At 39.1% G+C, this 26667-nt stretch overlaps 1 protein-coding gene across 4 annotated transcripts; it reads right to left on the minus strand.

Moving 5' to 3' along the window:
- Window positions 1-24965, minus strand: tasor2 (transcription activation suppressor family member 2). 4 transcript variants are annotated; one of them, XR_003674205.1, is made up of 23 exons: window positions 24305-24964; window positions 23981-24123; window positions 23334-23429; window positions 23171-23243; window positions 20354-20445; window positions 20132-20269; window positions 19675-19808; window positions 19581-19597; window positions 16973-17072; window positions 16817-16911; window positions 16626-16732; window positions 16356-16428; window positions 15962-16036; window positions 14048-15880; window positions 11528-12275; window positions 10495-10849; window positions 7920-10199; window positions 6903-7022; window positions 4249-4402; window positions 4061-4166; window positions 2649-2830; window positions 1585-1899; window positions 1-1101 (listed from the first exon to the last, which is right to left on the minus strand). XR_003674205.1 is itself a non-coding variant. In XM_028448642.1 (22 exons), exons 1-22 carry the CDS (start codon window positions 24336-24338, stop codon window positions 1757-1759), a joined length of 7098 nt encoding a protein of 2365 aa, XP_028304443.1. In that variant the 5' UTR covers window positions 24339-24964; the 3' UTR covers window positions 1127-1756. The 4 variants fall into 4 exon arrangements, 2 of the variants coding, with proteins under 2 accessions (XP_028304443.1, XP_028304444.1); XR_003674204.1 differs by having other exon boundaries at window positions 1180-1899; XM_028448642.1 differs by lacking the exon at window positions 1-1101 and having other exon boundaries at window positions 1127-1899.
- Window positions 24966-26667: the final 1702 nt, after the last annotated feature.

Here is a 26667-nt window from a genome sequence, read left to right on the forward strand (position 1 = left end):
TGTGCCAACGGATGAAATAAAGCCTAATGACTAATGGCATGAATAGACTAAAGCAAAAATAATCTCAAACCACAAACAATGCAATCAGCATCCGCTCTACATTTCACCCAATCAACCAAAAATAAAAAATAAAAAAATAGAGAAAACAAACAAGTACTTCAGGTGCTTTTCAGAAAGCACTTAAAAACAGTATTCAAGTATTTTAAACTTTTTACTATACAACTCCTCTGTCAAATCCATTACATTACACTTTGGGCACATTTAATTGTTTGCAAGTGAAAAAGACAGGTGTCTAGTAGTTTTATTTACATGATTATATTTCTATATTTGTTTGATGTCAAGATAGAAATAATCCAAAGCAGTTGTGTCTAACATGTGAATGTAAACTGATTAAAAAAAAATACTGGTACTGTAATTTTGAAAACTTACTCTTATAATAGTAAAATGTAATGATTTATTATACTGTAGGGGTGCATGGTGACTTAGTGGTTGGCACATCCACCTCACAGCAAGTAGGTCCTGGGTTCAAGCCCTGGGGTGGACACTTGGGTCCCCTCTGTGTGGAGTTAGCATGTTGTCCCCGTGCTGCATGGGCCCCTCCCGGGCACCCCGGCCTCCCCCCACAACCCCCCAAAAAATACTGTTTTGTTGTTAGAGTCTCTAAATTCCCCATAGGAGTCAGTGTGAGTGGTTGTCTGTGTATGTGTTGCCCTACAATGGACTGGCGCCCTGTCCAGGGTGCACCCCCGTCTTGCAGCCAGAGAGAGGCACTGTCAGACCCCTGAAAAACAGGAACAAGTAGGTCTTAAATGGATGGATCTTAGTAAATGATATATCATTGTTTGTCTCTGTTATTATTTTTAGTGTAGGTACTTATATGAGTATGTGAACCCTATTGTGACATATATGCTGATGATGGTTTAATATGAAAAAATCAATTTCATTCAGAGGGCCAAAGTTGAAAAAGTTCTGCTTCCTCAATTCCTTGTTATTCCACATTTTGTAAAAAAAACAGCTTCAAATGGGCGAGGTGGATTTTCGTCAAGTGACATCATGGGAACTCCTCTTCCTGACAATCCTGGCTCCTCCCTCTCAAACAACCTCACATGTAAAACAAACACTGTAGTTTAATATAGAATATATATGATACTTTATTGTCATATATGTAAAGCTACATACTCAAAATGTGTTCTCTGCATTTAACCCCTCCCTGAGGAAGAGTGGGTAGCCACGGTGTAGCAGTTCTATTTTTAGTAACCGTTATACCGCCTAATATCGCTATTAGATTAGTTGTTTTCTTTTACAGTAAAAACCACACAGGAGAGCTTTATAAAATATCAGACTATCATCATATCTTTATATATAACATTTTTCATTTCAACTGTTGCTAAGTTGACTTTCTATGTTGCTAAGTCACTAAGCTATGAGATTAAAAACTTCAAATCTGAATGCGTAACAATATAATCATAAAAATACTGAAAGAAACATTGTCTGAGCAATCCTTTGCTCAGAAACTCTATCAATGGAGCAAATCTATACAACAGTATAAAACAATCACAGTTACAAGAAACACATTTAACTTACTGAACAATAAAAGCTTTAACAACTGAACTGGTAAAAACATAGATTTAGCATTGATCCAAAGCAGCTTCCCAGGTAGTGTCAGCCAATGTGTAAGCTTAAAAAGGCTTAAACTGGAACCAAACTGTAAATATGAACAATGTCTCAGCTGTCTATCAAAGGGGTGTGGAGTGTTCTAAAATTGCACTGCTTCAGCTGATGTGACTGAAGAGGGTGCTTGAGGTCTGAGGGTGAATGCTTCACTGGGCCACTTTGTCAGGAAGGAGTTCATGGTCACGGTTAGAATGCCATTTCTCTCCAACGCTTCATGGCTTCGATCTGTGGAACACAGAAACCGCACGTCAACCTCACGTGACGAGGCACCAAGCAAAAATCACGAATCATCCCATTTGACATGTAGCGAGAAATATTAAAAACGTATCTTCCACATCTGTCAGGGCTTTTTCGCACAGTCTGTGCAACGGCCGTTTTCATATTCCTCAAAAATGCCCTCATTGATGGTGTTTCTTCAGGTGAGAGACAAGGGCTGTTTAATGGGTTTTTAGAGTCATGTGTATTGTGTGGTATCATATTGCATATCGTCTCACACTGTATAATGAGTTGTACGTTAAATGGAGGTTTTATTTATTCAGACAAGGTCTTTTAGGAAATTTTTATCTCCCGACCTGTTTCGACTGTCAACCGCCAGTCTTCGTCAGAGGAGTTCTGCTGATCGCCTTTGATGGTTCCTTTGAAGTTTCACTTGACTTCCATGTAATAGTTCCAGCAAGATTAATTTTGTCTTCTTTTTGAACAGTATGTTCAGGTGAGATTTTGTTTATTCAGACAAGGTTTTTCAGGAAATGTTTATTTCCCAACATGAACTCCTCTGATGAAGAGTGAATCTTTGTGCTCCACGTATATTAGATGTTAAATGTTGTGTTTTCCTTTTAAACTGTGAAGGAACTGCCAGCCATATGTTTGATGTTTGGATTAGCTTAGCATGTAGCTGTGCTGGCTGAGCGGGGCTACAGCAACCAATTATCTGAAGTTGTCTTTAAACTAAACTCAAACAGTACCTGACTCACCTGTTACACAAACAGCATAGCGGTATGATATTTTCTGGACCTGCAGTCGGACCAAACATGTGAGGTAGTCAGGCTGATCTTGTGACATCAAGTCACACTCGTGATACGGCAGCACCTTCAGTAGCGCAGCCTCTTGGCCCCGAGACAGAAGGAGGCATTTCTCTTTGGCTTCAGCACTTGTACTGGATTAGGATATTATAAAAGAATAAAATCATTCAACAGTGAAAAAGTCATCACAGGCAGAAATTTGAAATAATACAGTGTTTATCAACCTTTTTGGAGCCAAGGTACATCTCAAGGCACACCACCAACCAAAAAATGTAAAAAAAATGAAACTTTGTAGCCTATATTAACAACATACAGTCATTCTTATCCACATGTCTTGAATATGAATCAGTTAAAACAATACATAGAGGAGAGAGCATTGTAGAAGCTGCATTGCCAGGTACAGTTAAGCGAGTGTCAAGGCAGGTGTTTTGTTGACATTGTGGTGGATATCTGAGTTTGTGGGTAAAATTGTTAATGATGACACGTTGGTGCACGCAAGAAGTAAAACAAGAAACAGACCATGGTGATTACCGATGGTACTCACTCATGGACTTATAAAAAGGTTATATTCAGCGCTTTGTAAGCCAGTTTGAAGTGTCCAAATGCTACAGGAATTTGCTTTTTTAATAGCATTAATATATTATACATTTACAAGCTAACATCAGTGAACTGTTAGAAAAATGTAATTACTGTCTTTCTCAGACAATAATTGGCTAAATTTTTGAGAGCCACTTATACACCAGACACATCTTTGGAGTTTTTAGACTGCAGCAAAATCCAGTGAGTAAAATTGTGAATTGCATGTCTTTGTGAATGCATCACGGTCGGTCTAATTGCACAATTGCACTTTGGCATACATTTTAAAATTGTCCGCGCCACACGATCCCCCTATGCTGTAAAAAATTCTTGGTGAGAACCCTGTTCATGTACCCATTGGCGCCGCCAGCCAGAATCCCATTTTCAAAGTTTTTTTAACGTTTTGCTGGGCTGTATTAATCTGTTTCTATACACTGTTACCATGCTCTTCTGTAAAGCCTAACTATTCTTAATTTTTTCATTGAGTAAAAATACACTTTGAGTTAGAGAATTGATTAGAATCATTTCTTGTTGATATTGTTTTTTATTTGTTTTGCTATTCGCACTGCCGCTTCATGCTCTGGCAGCTGTTCACGGTGCTGAACCTGTGACAGCATTACTAGTCGGAGCGGAGCGTTCTTGTGGCTTGTTTGCGAATCTTGCGAGCCGCGCTGCTCAGGGACTGGCGGGCCGCACATTTGAGGTGTATTCCAGAGAGGAGGTTCGACAAACTCTGTGCAACTGGCGGTGCACACAACAAGGCACACACAACAACATGTGACTCTGACCTTGCATCTTCTTTCAGTCGGCGACTGTCTCTGTGATGCAGCATCCATTTCCACTTCCCCTTTCTGTTGAGCATTTTCAAAATTTCCAATATCTTGTTCATACTGCCTACAAGTTCACACAAAGACAAACCAGTTAGTCAAACATAGGGAGACTTGATGAGTCATTATTTGCCATCAGGGACACACACAGAGGTTGAGGTGCTGCAGTGCTGCTCGGTCGATCACAATGAAACCCCCCCGAACGAACAGCTCACGGTGGGTGAGATTCACAACGTCGGCTGATGTGTCAATTCCAGCAAACAGCACATGAGGGGACTTCTTCAGCTTCAGCAAGTCTGGGACCTGAACCACACAAAGCTCAGGCATCAAAATACTAAACCACTTTTATATGCTGAAAACAAATCTAATTGGATATGAAGTAGTGTTTTTGATTGTTATCTAACTCTTGACATTTTAGTCAAGTATTAAAATTTGGCAAGAGTGGTTGTACAAATGTAAGAGTGACTGCCCTCTATGGGTTAAAACCCAGACAATCTATAAGACTTAAGCGTGAATGGGAATCTTTGTAATAATAATACCCTGCTGTTTTGTTCTGTTTTGTTTGATATTATTTGTAAATTGCATAAATAAAGAATATATATAAAACACATGGAAATAAAATACAGAGAAAAAAAAATAATAACCCCCCCCCCCCCGGTTATTACAATCAATTTTTGCTATTGGCTGAGAATGGTGGTTTGTGATGTTTTATTGGCTTCTTACATCACAAACCAGCACTGTTGGCCGCGAAAGGAACACAAGGAGGACGTCCTCATGTTAGACTGCGGGGATGATGACGACACTTCCTCTGACCTCCTCATATTGGGAGAGGGAGAGGAGGATGACGCTTTCATCACTCTGGCCCGAGGAGAGTGATGGGAAACGTGTTGCTCCAGAAAGGAACGCAGTGGCTCGACTTTGCTAACCTCTCTGATGGGGAAAAGAGTGAGATCTTGGACATGCCCATAGTCCCGAAGGGGATCTTTGGCTTTGCGTTGGCCTCCATGCAGCAATGATGTGAGGCCAAAAAGAAGGACGACGAGGCACTCCTCCTCTGTCTCCCTCAAAAATCCCTGGCCCCATCTCCACCTGTGCGACGGAAGGCGTTTCCGCAAACTGCTCCTCAGGGCCCACAGTTTAAGATGCCAAGATCTTCTGCTCCTCAACCCGCCCCGCCATCTCAACACGGTTTGTCCGGCTGTCCCAGGAAACCTTCGGCCTCCACGCCACTGGAAGAGGGCACCACCGTACCACGTATGGAGCTTCTTGCAGTGGACAGTCTGCCACCGAGAGAGGGCACCACCGCATCATGGATGGAGCCTCTCATGGTGAGCGGACCACAGCTTTTGCCCACTCTCTCCCTCAGATGCGAGAGATGGGCCGTGCTCGCATCCCCGCCCTGGGTGTTACGAACAATATCAATATCGTCCCTCCTCGTCTTGCAGGTATAATACACTCACAGGCTCAGGGACAATCAGCCTGTGTTTTACAGGAGGAGATCTTCTTTCTGTTACATAAAAGAGCGATCTCTATCGTCTCTCCCGCCCTGTGTCAGAGCAGTTTTTATTCCAGGTATTTTCTGGTCCCCAAACGGGGGGGGACGGTATTCGCCCTATCCTGGATTTACGTGCCCTGAACAGACAGTTTCAGGATGCTCACGCACACCTCTCTGGTGCGACAGAGTGATTGGTTCACATCTGTTGACCTCAAGGACACATATTTCCACATCTCAATATATCCTCCCCACAGAAAGTATCTGAGATTCGCTTTCCGGGTGATATGTTACGAGTACCGCGTGGTCCCTTTCGGCCACTCACTGAGCCCGAGGGTGTTTGTGTGGTGCCGCCTGGCCACGTATCTGGACGAATGGCTGCTTTTGGCATAATCGGGAGACGGAGGCCAGAGTGCACATCCGTATCCTGTTGCATCACCTATCCAATCTAGGTTTTATGATAGTATATTGACCCCAGCATAGGAAATAGTCTTCCTTGGACTATCCCTGCACTCTGTGTCTTTCAGAAGCGCCTCTTGGCGTAGCGGGTAAAAGCGTTCTGGGCATGCCTTGTGCTGTTTCGACCTGCGAACTGGTGTACATTCGATAAGCATGTCTGCAATACGGGAGCTACCACATCCCATAGTCAGACATCACACGGAATATTATGAAATAGAACTTTAGGTTATTTACATAACCCTTCTTGTTTGAGCGAGTGAGAAGAGGTGCTTATTTTGAATGACTTGCTGCCGTCCGCCTCCTCCTCTTATAGGAGGTGGGAGTGTCTCTGGTGGACAGACACGTTTCACCAGCCAATCAGGATTGGCAGATTGAGATAATGCTTCTGAGGGCTGCAGACGAGTGTGCATCCCATAGTGAGACATCTCACTCTTATTACTCATAGAACCGGAGTTATGTAATTAACTTAAAAGTTAAAACAATATTAATTTGATGCAGACACCTACATAAATACATAATGTATACATTTTAAATCATTTTACGTGCTAGAGTAAAACTGTGGGAATGTTTGTGTTCCACGTATTGCTGACGCTTTTTTGTTTTGCCAAGTCATCAACAGAACTATATGCATTATTAAAGTTGACTATTCATTTTTTACTTTGAACATGTGCTTTTTAAATTTTCTTTCAGTAAATAAGGTGAGTCAGTACTTTAATGCTTGCCATAGTACCTTGTAACACGAGTATTTGTACCTTTACTGCAGTAAAATGTACTTTTGACATCTATCCATATTTCAGATATTTATGGCCTTTTTTTATTACTTTCTTCAATTATGCAAATGCAATTTATTACCTCACAAATGTGCTTTGCGATGTCTTCATTTCTGAGGATGATGTGTAGAGATGATGAAATGTCCTTTGTGAAGAATTCAGAGGGAGCAACAGCAGTGTGACCCTCTGCTTCCAACTGTTCCTTTAGGTCAATTGAGAAAAGAATATTCAACTTTAGAGAGCTGCTGTTGTGTTTCACACAACAGCTGTTGTTTCACACAACAGCAGTTATTGTAAGAATAACAATATGTGTATTCTCAGGAGTTTAGCAAGTATGTTCTGTGTTTGTATAATACTCTTTCTGAAAAAAAAAAGAACATATACGGTATTTTCTGGACTACAAGTCAGTCTTTTTGTCATTCAAAATTTAGGAAGTGCATATAGTCTGCAGCATATCTTGCTAGATTTCTCAGCCAACAGTACCATGTAGTGAGTAAAACCATTAATTGAATGTCCCTGTGAATGCATAGTGGCTTCTCACTAAGCTGTCAGTACAACTTCATATCATTTCAGTTATAGCTGTCTCCTTATCTTTGTGGATGTAATATCTGGAAAATACAGTAAGAAGTAGGAGTTGGAGAAATAATCAAAGCATTGTCATTCAGACATAGTCAGATAATTAATACATACATTTCCAATCTTTCATTTAAATGTTAAGTCACAAAAAAGGCCATAGAAGGATATGTTCATGGATAAATGATGTTTTAAAAGTACTATATTATGTGAGCTGCTTATTTAGTTCATATATAATAAACTGTATATAATCTATAATTCTGAACAGCCCTTTTTGTTTATTGTATTTGTTAAAAGCAAAGATGCTTCTACTTTGGACCTTTACCATACAGTTCTTAACTGAACAGTTTACATATGTCCTCTGCTGCTTCAGTAAAAGGTAAAAAGGTACACTTATCTCCAGTCATGTTTAAAAAAAAACAAACAAAAAAAACAATTCATCAGTGGTCATGGTGAGAAACTAAGAATGCTGTGAAAAAGTGACTCTAGAGTGTACTAGATGTAGATGTGTACAAGAAAATCATACCCTGACCGCCTTAAAAATGTTGTCCTCTGCTGTCACCAAGATGTAAAATCTGTACTTTGTTGTACAAGATGCCTTAACAAGGGAATTCATGTCACTCTCAAAGTCTTCATCCAGCTTTCTCTTCATCGAACCACAGTACTCAAAATGGGTATTCGGTCCAGGGTGCATCCTGAAGACTTCAGTTTTTACTGGGAACTGAGCGATACCACAGATCTTGTGCAATGCTGCTTCGAATTGTTGCGCACATTCTGCGATCACACCTCCAAGTGCTGCAGATTCAATAGTGGCACCTGCTACGAGTGGTGAGTCCTTAACAGGAAAACCCTCTTTCTTCTCTCCTTTGCATGTCAGACATGTCCTTTTGAACTTTTCTACCTCTAATTTGTGCTCGAGAAATTTTTCCTGTTGGTCTTTGTGTGAGCATAAGTTCGAAGTTAAAGCACTGCAGCTACACATTGCTGTGTTGTCACTGGATACTTGATGGCGTGCATTGCCCTTAATACTCTTTTTAACGAGTCGTTTAATTTGCTCCAAGAAAATGAGGCACTCCTTTTGTAGTGACCCCTGGGTGAGATCTGCTTTCAGGTAGTGCTGAGAGAGTTGTTTAATCAAATTAACCAATTCCCATTTACTGCTTTTAGATTTGCTTTTACTGACATTTCGTTCCAAGATGTTTTTGGACGCTTTGAAATTAGCTTTTTTTATCCTTCCATCAGAGAAAATTGAAACTGGAGTCCAACAATTTAACGGAGAACCTTCATCAGGAAAAATGGCAATAGAAGGAAACTTGTTGCTTCCTCCAGCATTTCCCTGCTGATGGTTTGTTGTGGGATAGTCCTGAGCAGCTGCTGACTTCCAGTTCTCACCAAGCATCAGTTTATTACTGCAGAATTGTGTGAAATCATGGCTCAATAAATTGTGAGGTTCTGAGGTAGTGTTGGATGCCATAAATGAATAATTGCTATTATTGGTGTCATAACATTGGGAGGTAGAAACATGCCGTCTGTTCAAAAAGTATGACATGTGATTGCTTCTTGGTGCAGGCACAGAGTCAAGAAACTCCTTCAGGCTTGTAATTTTGAACAGGTTGGATCCATTGGTGCTGGAAAGCTGTTCCATCCAACGGGAAACATCCTGAAGTCTTGTTTTCATGTCAGAAACATTAGATGGGCTTAAATGACGCTTAGGCACTACAATGTCAGAGAGGTTTCGCTCCACTGATGACTCTTCATTTGCCTGCCCTCCGCTTCTGCTTACAGACTTCAGATTGTTCATCCAGTTGGAGCAAGAAGCTAAAGACTTGAATTGCTTTTCATCAACAGTAGGAGTAGAGCTCCTGCTGTCAGACTCATTTTTCCAAACTACAGTGGGCAGGGTTTTATCGTGGCTAAATTCAACACAGTCCATCTGTGGTGAGTTGAGGAACAATCCATCCGCTACAGGAATATCTAATCCAATAAAAGGTATAAAAGTCCTGCCAAAGAGTTTGTTTTCCCACTCCTGATCTTGTTTATCATCAACAGAAAAAATTGCATGGTCTGAACTGTTTTCGGTGTGGGGAAAGGTTTGGTTTGCAAATAAGCCTAATAAACAGGTGGCCTCATTATGTAATGGTTTATTCAAATCTGCACTTTGTGATTTTACAGAGTTTTCCTTCTCATTGTGAACATTCGTTGGTGAGGTAGAAACTTTTACTGAAACGTTGCCCAGTTCTTTGTTAAGACACAAAGCTGAACTAAAACTCATCTTCTTGGCATTTTCAGAACAACTTTTCACATCTTCACAATCTTTTACAGCCAGGTCTAAGAAACCTAGTTGAATTTTGTCTCTTGAAGACTGCATTACATCAGATTGCTGGTGTGCTGCATCATTGCCATGAGTTTGCTCAGCAGATCTAATGTTGTCTATTTGTTGGTTTTTTATTTTGTCTTCAGATCCTTTTTTATCACGTTCACCATTACCAACATCATCGCATACCTTCTCCGTGCCACCATCTTTGACTTCCACAGATTTTGTTACATCCATTTCAACGATTTGTTTTTCTGTTGTTTTTGAAAAACCATCCACCTCTTGAATGTATTGAGGGAGCTTCTGCTTATGTTTGGGGGAAACACCAACCACTGAAACTCTATTCATACTTTCCTCTTGAGACTCAAGGATAACACAATCGTCTTCAGAAGATAAATCCTCAGGATGTTTCTGGGATAAAACATCAGGAGCATTAGTTCTAGTTTCCCTTTTACTGACGGTCGTTTCGCTTTGTGCAAAATTTCCATGACTCTGAAAACAAGAGTGTACAAAAGCAAAAAAAAGTAAGACTAAACTTACATCTAATAAATAGTTTTATTTCAACTGATATAAATGCAAAGCACTTGAGTAGCTATTTTAATATTTGAGCTTCTATTTTTTTTTCTCATTTATTTCCTGTGCTGCTGTGATGAAAAACATTCCTTTCTGGATACAGTATTTATCTATAAATAAATGAAGCAAGTTACAGACGGTATGTGAAAACATTCCTCCCATGAATTTCATATTAAAAACAGTTGAACAGTTTTTATTGCTAAAATGTGTTTACCTTGTGGGGTTCTGGTGTTGACTTTGGTGAGTTTATTTTTTCCATTCCCATCATCTTTTCTATGCTCACTGATGTCTCATTTCTACCAACGTCATGGTCTGGAGTAACAGCATTTGGCAGGGACAGATCCCAGATTACTGGCTCTTGGTCTGAAGCAGGGCTGCTCTTCTTGCTGAGGTCCAGTGGTGAATCTGAACTGTTTGCCAATGACCCAACATCGAGGGTTGTTGAGGAATATGTGAAGTCCAAGTCAACATGAACCCACCGTGGTGTAGAGCGGCTGTAAAACAGGCCTATCCATAAATGGATAATCAGCCTCACACACGAATCTTCTTGTGGGGGAAAAGCCCATGGCCTGTAAAAAGTGTCAGATGTGATACAATTACTTATGATTTCTGTCAAGTCAGGGCTGCACGATGGGGGGCACTTATTAAAATAACCCTTTCTGGGATGGGTACCTAATAGTGCCCAGCCTTGGTACTCTATTGTCCTCTGGTTGAACTTCAACGGTCACGTAGGCAAAGAGATTGCAAAATGGAGGGGCGTAATTGATAGGACCAGCCTACACGAACTGAACCTGAGCGGTGGCAAGTTAATTAACACCGTGTTGAAAAATAAGGCTGTCAATTATCACATAGCACCAGGACAGCCAAGGCCATAAGTTGAGGATCAGCTCTGTTGTTCTATCATCGAAACAAAGGTCAGACCTGTGGGATGCCAAATAGCATCTCCAAAACTTAGGCCATTATTTTCACTAGAAAAAAGTAGATGTCTAACTCAATGTCAGGGAAGAGGTCCTGTCTTAAGTGAGGGAGTTAAAATATCTCGGGACTTAAACCAGGACCTGTATTATTAGGTGTTTACAGAGAATAAACTGTCTACAGTCCTCACCTTCATGAGCTTTGAGATAAAAATGTCAAACACTGAGTTTTCAGAGAAAGATTTGGGAATTTTATTTTCAGGCAAAATCGTGCAGCTCCAAGTTAAAGAAATTAATCAGAAACAGAACAAACTAAAGAACGCACATACGTACCCATGCAAAACCCGGCTGACGGCCTTCTCCACTTGTCCGATAGCAATCCTGCTGTCCAGACTGAAGTCATATTTTCCTGGCCATTGTCTTGTGACTCGGAGAGATCCTCCTTCATCAACAAACACACGAGAGTTTCTGAACTTCTGATTGAAATGGACATTTTCTTTCGGATATTCTTGAGTCCTGTTGGGTTCACTTTGGTCTTCAGTACTGACAGGAGGGTAGGAGCTTTTATTTTCATCCATGCACGGCTTTAGGTGATTCAACCGCATCTTGGGAGCGCCACAAACAAGAGATACCTGCTGCAGAAAAGTTGGTGATACGCTTAGTGGAGTGGAAGGCAAAGGTGAGGCGTATGCATGCTCCTTAAATACCAAAGCAACGGATTCTCTATTGCCTACAAGTGGCCTAGGTGAGGGAGATCTGAGATGTGGAGGTACTTGTGTCGTATTTTCTCTGAGCAGAAGACGAAAAACGGACTGTTGCTCAGTGATTGTATTTTTCATAAGATCAAGGTTGTTTTCATTCGTCTTAGATTTTTGCTCAAGTGCTGTTTTTGGATGTAGAGGTAATGTGTTGCTGTTGTCTCCGAGTGCCAACTCGGCAAGTAAGTTCAGCGCATCTGTAGGTGAGAAAACCTTATTTTCTTCTTTATTAGCAGCATTCCTGAGAGAATTATTTTGTGAACCATCTTTATTTTGAGGAGTTTCACTTTCAGGAAATGCTGAAGGTCCACAATGTAACCACCCTGTGAAGACAAAAGATGAGTGAAACAAAAACTGTATGAAAAAAGCAGGCCAATCACAGACATGGACTATTCATCTATCTATCTTAGTTAAACATTTTGCTTTCAGCTTTGTAGGAACAGTTCGGGGAAGGCCCTTTTTTATTAGGACCATAAGGAGATGCTTTGATGAGCCTCTGACCTCAACCACATTCAGCAGTTTCCAGGGTCACGGGGGTCTGCTGGTGCCTATCTCCAGCTCTCAATGGACAGAGCTCCAGTCCATCGCAGGGAAACACACAGACAATCACTCACACTCACATGCATACCTACGGGCTATTTAGAAACTCCAATCAACCTACCAGTCATGTTTTTGGATTGTGGGAAGAACCCAGAGGAAACCCACACAGCATAAGGAGAACATGCAAACTCCACAAAGAAAGGATCCAAGTCTCCACCTCAGGGCTTGAACCCAGGACAGTCTTGCTGTGTGGTGGACGGGCTAACCACTAATCCACCGTGTGCCATTTTTAATCAAATTGTTGTTGATTTAATGTTTTTACTAGGGATGTCCCTTAACAACTTTTACACTTCCGATACGATACCGATATTTCAGCCTTGACGCTTCGTCGATACCGATATCAATGTGATATCAGCACAAATCATTCATACTTTTATGACTTGTTTTGTAGTGTCGAATGTTACAAAAGGCTTGATCAAGTGATGTTACTCAAACAGAGAACAATAGTCAACAACAGTAGGTATGAGAAAATTGACCCATTTGTTATTAACCAATTGATTATTACACCCAACGATTACAAAAATAACATAATTAAGAAAAAAAATTTATTAAAAAAAATTATTTATTTTTGCTAAATAAAACAAACCCACTATTTCGGACATCTAAAAATAATAAAGTTTGGCACACACGTTAATACTAACTTTGAGTTGTTTAATCCACGCACATGCAAGCTCCTCCCCTCCGCCTCGCCCCACTCAAAGCCAAAGCTAGCCTGCAGCCAACACGAGGAAAGTTGTTGCGAGCAGTCTTAAAACATCGCAGGAGAAACGCAGTAAAAATGCTTGGTAAACAAGCAAGGCAAGTCCAATTCTCTTATATGGGAACACTTTGGGTTTGATGATGAAGACCAAGACCAAAGACACATCACGTGCAAGAACTGTTTTGTTTTTGTGCAAAAGTGAACATACTTGATTTTACTGTGTGAAGAATTTTGTTTATGTTTAAAAAAATATATTTTATGGTTTTTTTTGTACAAAAAATAAATAACATTTTGGTTGAAAAATAATCAGGAATTCAATTATGACTAAAATAACTGTGATTATAATTTTTTCTATAATCCAGCAGCCCTACTTCAACATGATATCTACAGTATTCTACAATTGAATAAATATAATATATATCGGAGATTTTAGATGCAGTCCGATAAAATCTGATATTCGTTTTCTGGCTGATATCGGACAGACATCTATATCGGATCGGGACACCCCTAGTTTTTACTGCTGAGTTTAATGTTCTTATTGATTTTTAAACTGTTAAATGTTTTCTGTTGCACTTTTTAATCATGTAAAGCACATTGAAATGCCTTATGTATGAAATAGCATAAATTGGCCTTTGGTGAATTTATAGTATAGACCGGGTGTGTTTTAACAGCTTCAGGTTCCCCCGTACATAACAAAATCATTTTTTCTTTTTCCCGCCTCGACACACACCAGCCAAAACCTCAGGCTTTAGTTGCGCTATAAATTAAATATGAGAACAAAGAGAAATCACTTACATTCACGTTTAAATCTTTCTCCGGGGATGCCTGGAGGCATTTTGAGGGTTTTAATCTTTTTAGGACATCTGCGGATTCCATGCCGCTTGTTGGTGTGTTTTCGAACTTGTGATCTTGACTTTGGACTTGACTGAAAACCACACTTCTCCACTTCACTTTTCTCCAGCTCAGTGCTCGTCTCATTTAGCAACATCTGATTTGGAACAGATGAGGAAATGTCATTCAACACAAGGTCCGATATCTTGTGGTCCCCTTTATCGACTTCTCGAGAAGTCAAAGAAAGGCTCGTCGTTGCTGTAGTTTCTGACGTGCTGATCAAAGGTGTATCTTGAACATTGTTGGACGTCATTTCTTTTGTCAAAACTTCAGTATGTCTCTCTCTCTTTGCAAAAACTGATTTCAGTTTAGCCAAAGAAATGCATCTTTTTTTCAAGGACTTATCAGGGCAAAGAGCACCAATTGGTTTGTCATAAACTACATCAATTTCTTGACTCTTCAACAAAGAGTCATCACTCTTCTCATGCTCTGGATTCAACGGCACAGAATCCAGAGAAGAAACTCCCGTGTTTAAATCGCCCTCTCGAGGAGCAACATCTGTGGATTTTGTCACATTAATTCCATCCATTGTTGGAAAATGTAGTTCAGTTTCAACAGAGGCACTGATCAAAGGCTTCTTTGGCTCCTGTTTGTCATTTGTAGATAGTTTTCTCTTTAAACTTTTCATTTCATTGGCAGTGCAAACATAACCAAAGGGAACCAGGATCTGCCCACAATGGCTGATAACTGGTAGTTGATGCTCTGTTTTCTCCATCGGTTGTAACTCAAGCTCTTTTAAAAATGTGCTTTGCAGACTTGGCTGTCCATGTGCGACCGTAACAGCCTCCACTGTTTTACATTTTGGAGACGTTTTTTTCATTTTCCACTTCCATGTATCAGAAATCTGTTGATTCTTCTCCGGTTTCTCCTTATCATTACTGTCCTCCACTGGTGTCTTGCTCATGTCGACAATAGGAGTCGCAACCAAAGCTGAAGATACCAGTTTCCTTTTCTTGGGCGGTCCCCTTGCTGGTCTCTTCTCTTTGCTTTTTGTGAGACAAATAGCCTCTGTACAGTCCGAAACCGTCCTTCCGGTCTCATGATTGAGAGAGTTCACAGGTACCATTGGTAATTGCAAATTTACAGTCTCCACTGCAACGCCCTGCTCTGCTGTGGATATAGTCACAATAAATTCTGCAGGATGAGTTTGGGAATGGGAAGTGTGGAGTTCTTTACCTACCACATCAAGAACTTTGTTTAATTTAGAGACAATGGTGCCTGGTTTGTTTTGCACACTTAAATCCTCTGCTTGCAAGTCTTTGAGCTTATTATTCTCATGTTTTGTAGGTGGCCAAACATTCATCACTGAGACATTTGGTGTGTCTAAACGATCTTCTAACCCCATGCACTCAGAAGATGATGGAAAGACATATACATCCTCTTCCAGGTCTTCCCTTTGCTCCTCCATTTCTGCCAACAGGATTTCTGAAACCTTGGAAAGTGGCAGCTGAAAGGAGCCGGGTCGGCTCAGGTATGATGTCAGTCGCTGCAGTGTCCTTGTATTGTTCCTCTGTGTGCATGAACACTGATGAGTGTCGTACTCCTCTGAAGAGGGGCTCATTGTCTTTGAGTTTGTCCTTTGATTGTAGTTTTGCAAATGCTGCAACAACACATCACAGAGTTCTTCACTACAATCCGTGGTTAATCTCTCAACTTCACACTCTCCGTAGTTCAATGCTGGAGCCAACTGAAGAACTACAGATGATAAGGCAGAGTTTTTATGCTCGAAATCTGTCCCTATAAGAGATTAAGAACAAGTGTTGTATAAAAACAAAAAATCAACGCCAATAGATAAATATGTTCAAGAGATGCAATTACCTGCTCTCAAAGCAAGACGTGACTGTGGAAAAACAAAGAGGCTTTGTAGAACATTGTTTCCCTCAGAGGAAGCATCTGTAAATAAAACAAGCTAATTAAATACTGTATGTAAATTCTGTATAATAGTGGTTACTGCACATAAATCCTACCAGTGCTGTACCGCTCATGTTTACAACATCAATCACGTTATATGTATTACCAATAAACAAAGACATGCACTTTCAGTGAAATTAACTTTCAAAGTACTTTTCTGAATACTTTGATGTATTACGTCCAGCCAATGGAGCAGCCATGTTGGGCTTGATGTTGCGTAGACATGATTGTAAGTCAGCGTTTAGCATAAACTCCACCTTCTTTCTTTTTTGCTAGTTATTGTTTTTATTCCACATCTTACCATCGTTCTGGATAAACTGAGAAGAGTGCATTAGCAGAAGAAACCCGCCATCAACCAGTGGAACAGAGAGAGCCTGAGAGGAAAACATTAGAGTGCATTTCAGGTCAAACAGAACAAGTATAACCCAATCACTGGGGCTACTGAACAACATTTCACCAATAAGTTACAAAAATGACACTAATGAAATTTTTAGATTCCAGGCTAAAAAGTGATTGTGATAAATAGGCAAATATATATATATATATATATATATATATTTGTAATACTCACAACATTTTTTTCTTGTATGCTGCTGAGGAGCAGTGAGAAAGAGTCTTTCTGTTCCTCTTGTGAAGGAACCAACTCAAACAGATTGCAGTAGAGACCATCGAGGAAGGCTAAACAATTCAAGAATATAAAACCTGTTTTATTCGCTGAGACATTTCTTAGGCAAAAGACTTTCTGACATGCTAAATCCACACCTTCACCGGTGAGACAGGTTTTAAAACCGGTCCTGGGCAAAGAGCGCTGCAGATCCGACACTGAGATGGCTCGACAGACTTTCAACACTGGAGAACTTCAACACAAACAGAAGCATGAACAACTCAACCACCTCATAAGTTTAAAGTATAACTTACAGTTTTACAGGAATCAAGGCTCCGGCTTTAGACCTCAAACCAACAGTAAACGACTTGCTCCCAATCTGAAGCTGACCACGCCAAGGCCAGTAAATCCCAGCTAGGATAAAACAGATAAACACGTCATCTTCTTCCATCCATATTTTACCAGAACTTCAAAAAATGAGTTGCATTGAGATTGACACTTGGTACGAGTTCATTTGAGTGAATTCAGAACCTAACTTAGTTTGTTTCTCAGTGCTCGAATAATTTTGTAATCAAGGCATTTAATAATCTTTAAATGTGGTCTTCATGACATCAGGTTTATTCACACCAGCTCATTTTAGCTATCTTAAACCGCACCACAGTTCAATTCCCTAGAAAGTCTGCATTATTGTTTAGGTGTGAACATGCAAACTCTAAAGTGGTCTCTATTCTGGATTCAGAGGAAGGTCTCAATACATTTGCAATCTAACTCGGCTTGACTGTTGCATGGTAAATTAGCGAACAAAAAGCTGCACTGCAGCACCTTTGAAGTAAAAAAAGCAGCATAAAAAGCTGTAGAACGAGTTTAACATATAAGTGTGAAATAATATATATATGTATATATACTGAAAAATATAAACTCAACACTTTTGTTTTTGCTCCCATTTTTCATGAGCTAAACTCAAAAATTTCAAAAATTTTCTACATACACAAATCTGTGTTAGTGAGCACTTCTCCTTTGCAGAGATAATCCATCCCACCTCACAGGTGTGGCATATCAAGATGCTGATTAGACAGCATGATTATTGCACAGGTGTGCCTTAGGCTGGCCACAATAAAAGGCCACTCTAAAAATGTTCAGTTTAATCACACAGCACAATGCTACAGATGTCGCAAGTTCTGAGGGAGCATGCAATTGGCATACTGACTGCAGGAATGTCCACCAGACTGTTGCTCATGAATTGAATGTTCATTTCTCTACCATAAGCTGTCTCTAAAGGCGTTTCAGTACATCCAACCGGCCTCACAACCGCAGACCACGTGTAACCATATCAGCCCAGGACCTCCATATCCAGCATGTTGACCTCCATGATAGTCTGAGAATGGGTGGCCTTTTATTGTGGCCACCCTGAGGCACACCTGTGCAATAATCATGCTGTCTAATCAGCATCTTGATATGCCACACCTGTGAGGTGGGATGAATTATCTTTGCGAAGAAAAAGTGCTCAGTAACACAGATTTAGACAGATTTGTGAAGAATATTTGTGAGAAATAAGTCTTTTGTGTATACAGAAAATGTTTTAGATCTTTGAGTTCAGCTCATTAAAAATGGGAGCAAAAACAAATGTTGCGTTTGTTTTTTTTAAATTTTTGTTCAGTTGTATATACATTTTTTTTGTCAAAGGTTTTGTGGAAGAAGAATAACACCTTGACGTCTGACTCAGTCACAATCATATTATTTTTTAAATAATAAACCCCTGACTTTGCAATCAAGAATTGTCAAATGTCAATGTTGAACACCTTGACATTTTTACCACTCATTTAAATGTGCAGCTTTGAACATTACTTAACACTGCGCTGCTTTCACAGATTTATGGCACTTTGCCATTTGTCTGTGCTATGCTGAAGAATGGCCAGTAGAAGTGACTATATTTGATGTCTACCTTCTTTCTTCTTAAAAACCTTTCCTTTCCAGACTCCACCTTTCACTCCAACACCGATTCATGCATTCATGTCCTCCCGCCTTGATTACTGTATTGGAATCCTGTTCAGGGTTACCAACAAAGCTCTGGAGAGACACCGCTACATCCAGAAGGCAGCTGCTAGGGTCCTCAACCATTAACACACCCACCCTCATCCATCTCCACTGGCTCCTGCTCAGGTACTGAATCAAATACGTTTCCTCATCATCAACAAGGTCATCCACACCCATTGCGCCTTAATTTCTCTGATCTTCTCCACCCCTACACTCCAACCTGGACCCTGTGCTAATCTGATACTGGTCTCCTAGCTATCCAACACTCTCGCCTCCGTGCAATTTGGGGACTGTGCTTAGGGTGTAGCCCACCTTCAGCAACTCTCTGCCTGCTGATATCCAAAACGCTCAATCTCTGGACACTTTCAAAGCATTAAAATTGTATTGTATCAAATGCTTCGTACACTTTTTCCAAAGGTATCGCTTAATATTGGGTTGATTTTTCAGAAACCTTTCCATCTCTAAAGGTCAATATGGCCTCCTGTAGTTACTGAAAGCAACTTTGGCTCCGGTGCTTCTATTTTAAACGGAAACGGACGGTAAACGGACTTGATTTTATATAGCGCTTTATCCCCACACTGAAGCAGTCTCAAAGCGCTTTACATATCAGCTCATTCACCCAATCACTCTCACATTCACACACCAGTGGGACAGGACTGCCATGCAAGGCGCTAGTCGACCACTGGGAGCAACTTAGGGTTCAGTGTCTTGCCCAAGGACACTTCGACACATAGTCAGATACTGGGATCGAACCCCCAACCTCTCGATCAGAAGACGACCCACTACCACCTGAGCCACGGTCGCCCATTTTACACAAATTTCAAAAACCACAATCAGCTCAGTTTTCCATGATCACTTTAGCTTAACAGGGAAAGTCTGATTGCTCACATGGCTTTTCCTCCTCCCTGAAAAACACAAGGACAGTTGGTCAAAGGACAGAAAAATCCTTCATCGTGTTTGATATGGTGGCGGAATAATGTACCTGGTCCCCTGTGGAGCTGCAACTGTTGTTTTGCTGTTCATGTATGAAAATGAAACAATGGCAAGTGGACAGGCAGCACTCGGAGACAGAGCTGTTTCTCTGCTTCCATTAAGAGGGTGCTCATAGATGTAATACTGAAACAAGCAAAGGACATATGTTAACATATTACATTTTCTGGTAACACTTTACTTGGCATTTTATTCATAAGTCTGACTTTATACTGTCATTAGCATGAATAAGGTGTCACGAAGGCTGTCATCAAGCCATCATTAAGTGTTGTTTGCTAAATTATGACACTTTTGAAGCTATGTTGGCATTTTTTGGGTTAGTGTAACAAAGAGTTGGGGTAACAAACGACACTTAATAAGAGCCTTCATGACACCTTATTCATGCTTATGACAGGTGTCATGTCATCCAGAAAATACAGTAATTTCAGCCAAGGGCTTAAATTTCATACCTGGGTTCGTTCAAAAGCTAAAAACGAGCTGGTTTGAGACGACACCGAGGACAAGTGTTCAGACACATGGCAGTCAAACCCTTCTGTGGGCGTGGTCAAAGTTTGTGTGTAGTTTTCTGTGACACTTTTAATTTTTCCCTGCAACAACATTATAAACAACACAGTGTTAAATACACAGCCAAAGAAACCCCCAAAAAGTGCAGAACAAAGTTGTTTTTTCACCCTTGTAAGCTTGATGATGACAATGTGTCCTGATTTCGGGTGACACCAGCGGTTGGGATCCAGGCAATCAGAGTACATCGAAATGTAAACACCTTGTTGAACACAGAAGACTGTCAATTAAGATGTGTTTTATAGCAAATAATGGCCTCAATTAAAACTTCTCAGTGGCTTTTCAAATCCAAGTGGTTCGAGAGCAGATTGATTCATTGATCTCTCAGTAAAAAGCTAACTTTACTATTCGTTTAACAAGAACTCAGATCTAAGTTACAAATAAAGAGTTAAAGTGAAGTTGAGTTAATTTAGAATGTTAAGTAACATGTACTTCATTTGGAAACACTGATTAACTTGTCTTATGTTCTCTTGCAGTGATTGCTGTCTGCAGACCTGGGGCCTCATTTATAAGTGTGCCTACGTAAGCACACTTCAGCTTGCGTACACTAAAAACCAGGAAGTGCGTACGAATCTAAAACGATGCGTTCTCGTCCAACATTAGTGACCTCATACATGTACTACAAAATGACTGGGCACAGATTTTCGCTGAAACTCTCCAACATCTGATTGAAAGCCTGATTAAACAGGCATTTGTTTGAATACTTTAGTCCTTATGGTGTAGCAGTGACAAACGTGCTGAGCATTTCATTAATCACTGAGAGACACTGAGACTAGTTCTGTCTAAAAACAAGTCTAACAGGAATGACAGGTCTTTAAAACAATACCCGTGTTTGACTTTATTGTGAATAATGAGTGATAGCTTTAGACTTTAGTCAGAGAACTGCAGGGATCTGCACACTACTATTGAGCAATAAAAACAGGAAGGACAAAACAAAGTTATTGCAAAACCCTGCACAGCCTTAAAGTGTGTGACAAGGTTAAGGTTCCTGTTGAGCAATGCTACGATTCTATAGAAAATAAATAATTCTGCTTGTATTTTTTTTAATTTCATTCGCGGCTCGTACAGCTCTGGTAGATCTGTGCTCACCCCATGTGTATATTTAGGCAAACACATTGGTCACAGAATAATTTGGCTATACAATCACAAACTCTTGATGAAATAAAAGCTACTGTATGTATGACATTCATTCACAATTGATTTTCTTAATGATGACATTTCATGGTAGTCTGAGAATGTAAAGTATAATATTTTTTGCCCTGAAATGCGTAGTTTTTAATGCCTATTGCAGTGGGAAAATGACTCCAACTTCTTTAAAACTAGGGGAGTAAAGTTAAAAATAAGAGAGATTTCTATGCTCCTTCTGACAGTAGGCTATAGGTATTTCCAATTGTTGAAACATCCCTACAATATGGACAAAATGTCTAATCGCATGAAACTCAAGGGAGACATTCTAGAACAGACATGGGCAACTGGCAGCTCAGTCTAATTCTGTACAGCCCCCAAAGGAAATACTCAAAATTACCCCAAAAATAGAAATTCAAAGAAAAATACACAAAATTACAAAAATTAAAGTACACAAAGTAACTGTACTACGAAGCTGGAAGTATATCCGAGTTATCTCTCCGTTAGCTTCACCTAACCAAACATTCTCTGTCAGAGAACACCTGTACTACAAAGCAGGATATCAACATGTTCACTTAAGACTGGTGATTTCAACCTGACTATGTGCGTGCTCTAGTGAAATGAGTGAAAATTGCAGCATCAGACCACTCGAACAACACACGAAGAAACTGTGTAGAGCAATTTCCGTCACAATTGAAAAATAATTCTTTAAAAATGTAAAAAATTCAAATTCATAATTCAGACAAAAACCAACACTGTTGCTGCAGGAAAAGCAGGAACAAAAGAATGCAAGCAGGAAGCTTCCGACACTGTTAATGCGTAAAAGCGTGAGATTATACAATATAAATCTATGGGATGATAAATAAACAGCCCTCTGATCAGTTTCACTTTATTACAGCACAGACATTTCTATTCAGGTTGTCCTCCTCAATTTATCACACACGCACTGGAATGAGAACACATTGTTTCACTGTCGTATGTTCATGCTGAGACTGTCTGCTTCTGGTCAGGAGGCATGACATTTGTAGATTAGGTGTTCAGCCTAAATTACCACGGTCATCTAGCCGAGTAAGAAGTTAGCCAGCGTCGTAGTACAGGACACACCGAATAAATCCCGAAAGTTACAGAAAATCCAGCTTTGTAGTACAGGCTCAAATTGACAAAAAACACACAAAATGACAGAATGATACAAAAACAGCCAAAAATACTAAAAAATGACTCAAAAAAAAAAAAAAAACTTACACATTTAGAGAAAAATACAAAACAGAATATCCAAAAAAAAATGGAAGAAAACCAAATATACACAAATTAATTAAAAATTTTACAAAAATACAAGTAATCAACTCTTTAATTTACACAAAATGGGAGAAAAATACACAACACACCACTATTGCTATAAATGCAGATATGAATGGGTACAATATTGACCTTGGATCTGATTTAAAAAAATAAAATAAAAAAAATTATCCAATTACTGCTCTTGAGGCTACCAAACTTTACTTTCGGTTTTCTGCAGTGTGTTTTCAATTGGACCACTCACTTTCTCTTTCATTTTTGTGCATTTGTAGAGCTGTATGTTTAGCTTTCGCTTTCAAAGACAGGACAGTAGCAGAGAATCAACAGACTACACACTGAATGCAGCAACAGGTTGGTAAATGCTTTCTTTTGATTATTTAAACCAAATTGCATGAATTTCATAGTTGTTACCATGCAAGAAAGTATGTATTGCAGGTGTAACATACTGTACATAATTGTTTGAATGGTTGTGAAGACATAAGAAAGGCAGAGGTTAATTTATCTACCTTTGGAAGGATCTCCCAGGGTTGTGAGGTCACTGTTTCCTGTGAGCAAACCCTTCTCTCCGAGAGCGTTTGCCTTAAAGTAAACAACAATATCTTTACCGACATATTTACATGTATTGATCCCAGCCACACCCATATAGATATAAATACATAATGTATCTACCTTTTCAACATCGTCAAAAAGCAAAAACCCATAGGTCTCCTTTAGATCCTCTTCTGAATATCCTGCATGTCTTTTCTTGGTACAGAAGGCCTTGTACTATCAACAGACACAGATGGTGTTAAAAAAAAAGATCCTGTTCGTGGTAAATTATCTGTATATATATATTTTTTATGACATGAAGTTGACTGACTGACTGACTGAAGTACAATTTTATACATTTGGCAATAAACCTACTAATTCAACACGTCTTTTACAGTTGTGTTATTTCCCCAAAACATTTACTTGAGTAAAAGGCAAAGAAGTCACGTACATGTAACGCATTACAACACATATATTACCATAAACTTGAGTGTAATAAAATGGTTAATAATTGTGTGCCGTTATTATCTATTCATGAGTCTATACATTATTATTTTATTTTTTTTGGTATTTAACTTTTTTCTATCTCAAAATCCCAAACCCTGACCCAGTGTACATAGGTTTTTGTCTATTTTGATTTTGTCCCATTCGTCTAATGCCTAACTATAACCATAAACCTAATTGTGAACAAAATGTTTTCTATCAAGTGTGCTATATTTTATTGTATGTATGTGTACATAAGACTGGGATTATGTCTTGTCACTATGAAGAATGATAGTAGAACTAACCTTCTCTTCCAGTTGAGCATTTTTCACTACAAATGCAGAGTTGTAGGTGAAAAGTTGCTTTGATTCTTCGTATAAGTAAGATCTCTGAAGAATAGCCAAAGCCCTTAGGAAGTCATCTGAGTCCGCCACAGTTATACAAACACCTAAAAAAAAAGGGCAGATAAAGTACAGAAATACACCCTGAAAACACAAATATGAGTGTAAACCGTGTTTAGCTATCTGTTGGAAGTAAATGTGTGAAGCCACCGGGACGCTTCGTCCTGTCAGAAGACGTTTAACAAAATGTTCTGTTTCGTTTCAGGAGTTAAAAAAAACCTGTTTCACCTTCACTGGAGTCACCTCCATTCCCACTTTCCATATCTTAGGAAGGAAGTCGTTTAATGCACAGGGGAAAGCTGTAACCTGTAGTTTGAAACATAACCAGAGGATAGTAACAAAAATAAAAGTCAATAAATGGACACTAACGGGCTATAAAGTTCCCGAAAGTGTCCGTGACTGTCCGCCGTTTAAAACAAACACTGCGTCGTCAACCAGGAAGTTATGAAATCCAACGCGAAGATGAAAATACATCCACAAAAAGTCACTTTTCCTGGAATGTCTTTGGAAAATTATTCCAACGAAGTGAATCCTCGGACTTGACTTCACTTGGCTTCACGTCGATGCCCCGGGTGAAGCAGTGACAAACCGAGCCCAAAAAGAAAGAGAAACTTACGGAGTCGGAACAGCGTCCATCTTGGAAAATGAACGTTGGAGAGGACTGCTTTCAGTTTGACAGGTTTACCAGCCTGACGTGGAGTACTAGTACTTCGCAACTGGACTCACGGAGGCGTTTCGGTTATCTGTGCTTTACTCTTGTCTTTATGTTTACTTTTACATACAAATATCTCTACTATTTACGTTTTAGTTTTTTAAACTGCCTCTTTACTATTAAATCTAAGGAGCAACTAAGTGTGACGTTATGTAAAAACACAGAGTGGTTTGACAAGTTGTGTTGCCAGGTTGGGTTTATTGTGCCCTAGGTTTAAGGGCATTTTGGTGGATTTCTAACCGTATCTCTGCGGAATTGTCTACTATATTTGGCAACACTGCTACACTGCAAAAAAAGAAAAGAAAAAGAAATTCACTTTAATAATAATAATAACAATAAGAAAGCTTTTCAATAAGAAAAAGTTACTTCAATCAAAAATAAATATTTTCAATCAAAGAAAAAAAAAAGTAAAATAAATTTTTTGGGGGCTCAAATTTTGTTTGATTGAAAATATTTTTTTGGATTGAAATGTTTTTTTTTTTTTTTTTTGGATTGAATAACAAAAAACAAATGTAATACCCATAAAGTGGCCCAAATATAAAAAAAATGACTTCAATCATAAAAACATTAAATGCAATTATACTTTTTTTATTATTTTTTTTTTAATTGAAGTAATTTTTTTTTTGTATTTGGGCCATTGTTTTAAAAGGGACTAAAAGTAATTGGACGATTGACTCAAAAGCCATTGCATGGGGAAGTGTGGGCAATTCCCTTGTTATGTCATTACTATGGAGCATTGTAATCAGTAAAAAAAAAATTAAAAAAAATCCGTTTTCCGAATTAATATTTTTTTTAAATCTGTTTTCCGAAATAATATTTTTTTTAATATCCGTTTTCCGAAATAATAATTTTTTAATATCCGTTTTCCGAATTAATATTTTTTTAATCAGTTTTCCGAATTAATATTTTTTTAATCCGTTTTCCGAAAAATTATTTTTTTTAATATCCGTTTTCCGAAATAATATTTTTTTTAAAATTCGTTTTCCGAATTAATATTTTTTTTAAATCCGTTATCCGAAATAATATTTTTTTAATCTGTTTTCCGAATTAATTTTTTTTTAATCCGTTTTCCGAATTAATTTTTTTTCTTAAATCCGTTTTCCGAAATAATTTTTTTTTTTTAATCCGTTTTCTGAATTAATTTTTTTTTTTAAATCCGTTTTCCGAATTCATTTTTTTTTAAAATCCGTTTTCCGAATTCATTTTTTTTTTTTAATCTGTTTTCCGAATTATCTCGTAATGTTTTTTTTTTTTAAACATAGAGACTGGTTCCGGGTCAGAGTTCATCACAATGGCGTCATCCACAGCGCTGGATATTCATCCATTCATTGATTTTTACTTTTTGAGTTAGAATATAAAGATAATAAGGATTTGCAGTCGGCACAACATTAACATTAGTGATGGATTGGTAAAGAGGATACTTTAGTTCAAGAGGACACAGTCGTCGTAAAGCATACTCGGAGCTTGGAGTCCTGGTTGAGTTCATTAGCAACCAACTACAATACTACGGGCAACTTCCAGGTCTTTCTGGCAATGCAAAAAGACCTGGACGTCCTCGGAAGACAACATTGGTGGATGATCACAGAATCATTTGGTGAAGAGAAACCCCTTCACCACAGCCAACCAAGTTGAAAACACTAATAGGTGGTAGGTGTGTCATTGTTCAAGTCTACCATACAGATAAGACTGCATGAGAATAAAGACAGAGGAATAATTGCACGGTGCAAGCCACTCATAAGGCTCATGAATAGCAAGGCTCAATTGGACTTTGCTAAAAAACATCTTAAAAAGCCAGCACAGTTCTAAAACCTTCTTTGGACAGATGAAATTAAGATCAACCTCTACTTTTTGATGGCAAGATAAAAGTATGAAGAAGGCG

The sequence above is a fragment of the Gouania willdenowi genome, chromosome 6 (genome assembly GCF_900634775.1).
Source record: "Gouania willdenowi chromosome 6, fGouWil2.1, whole genome shotgun sequence".
NCBI lineage: Eukaryota > Metazoa > Chordata > Actinopteri > Blenniiformes > Gobiesocidae > Gouania > Gouania willdenowi.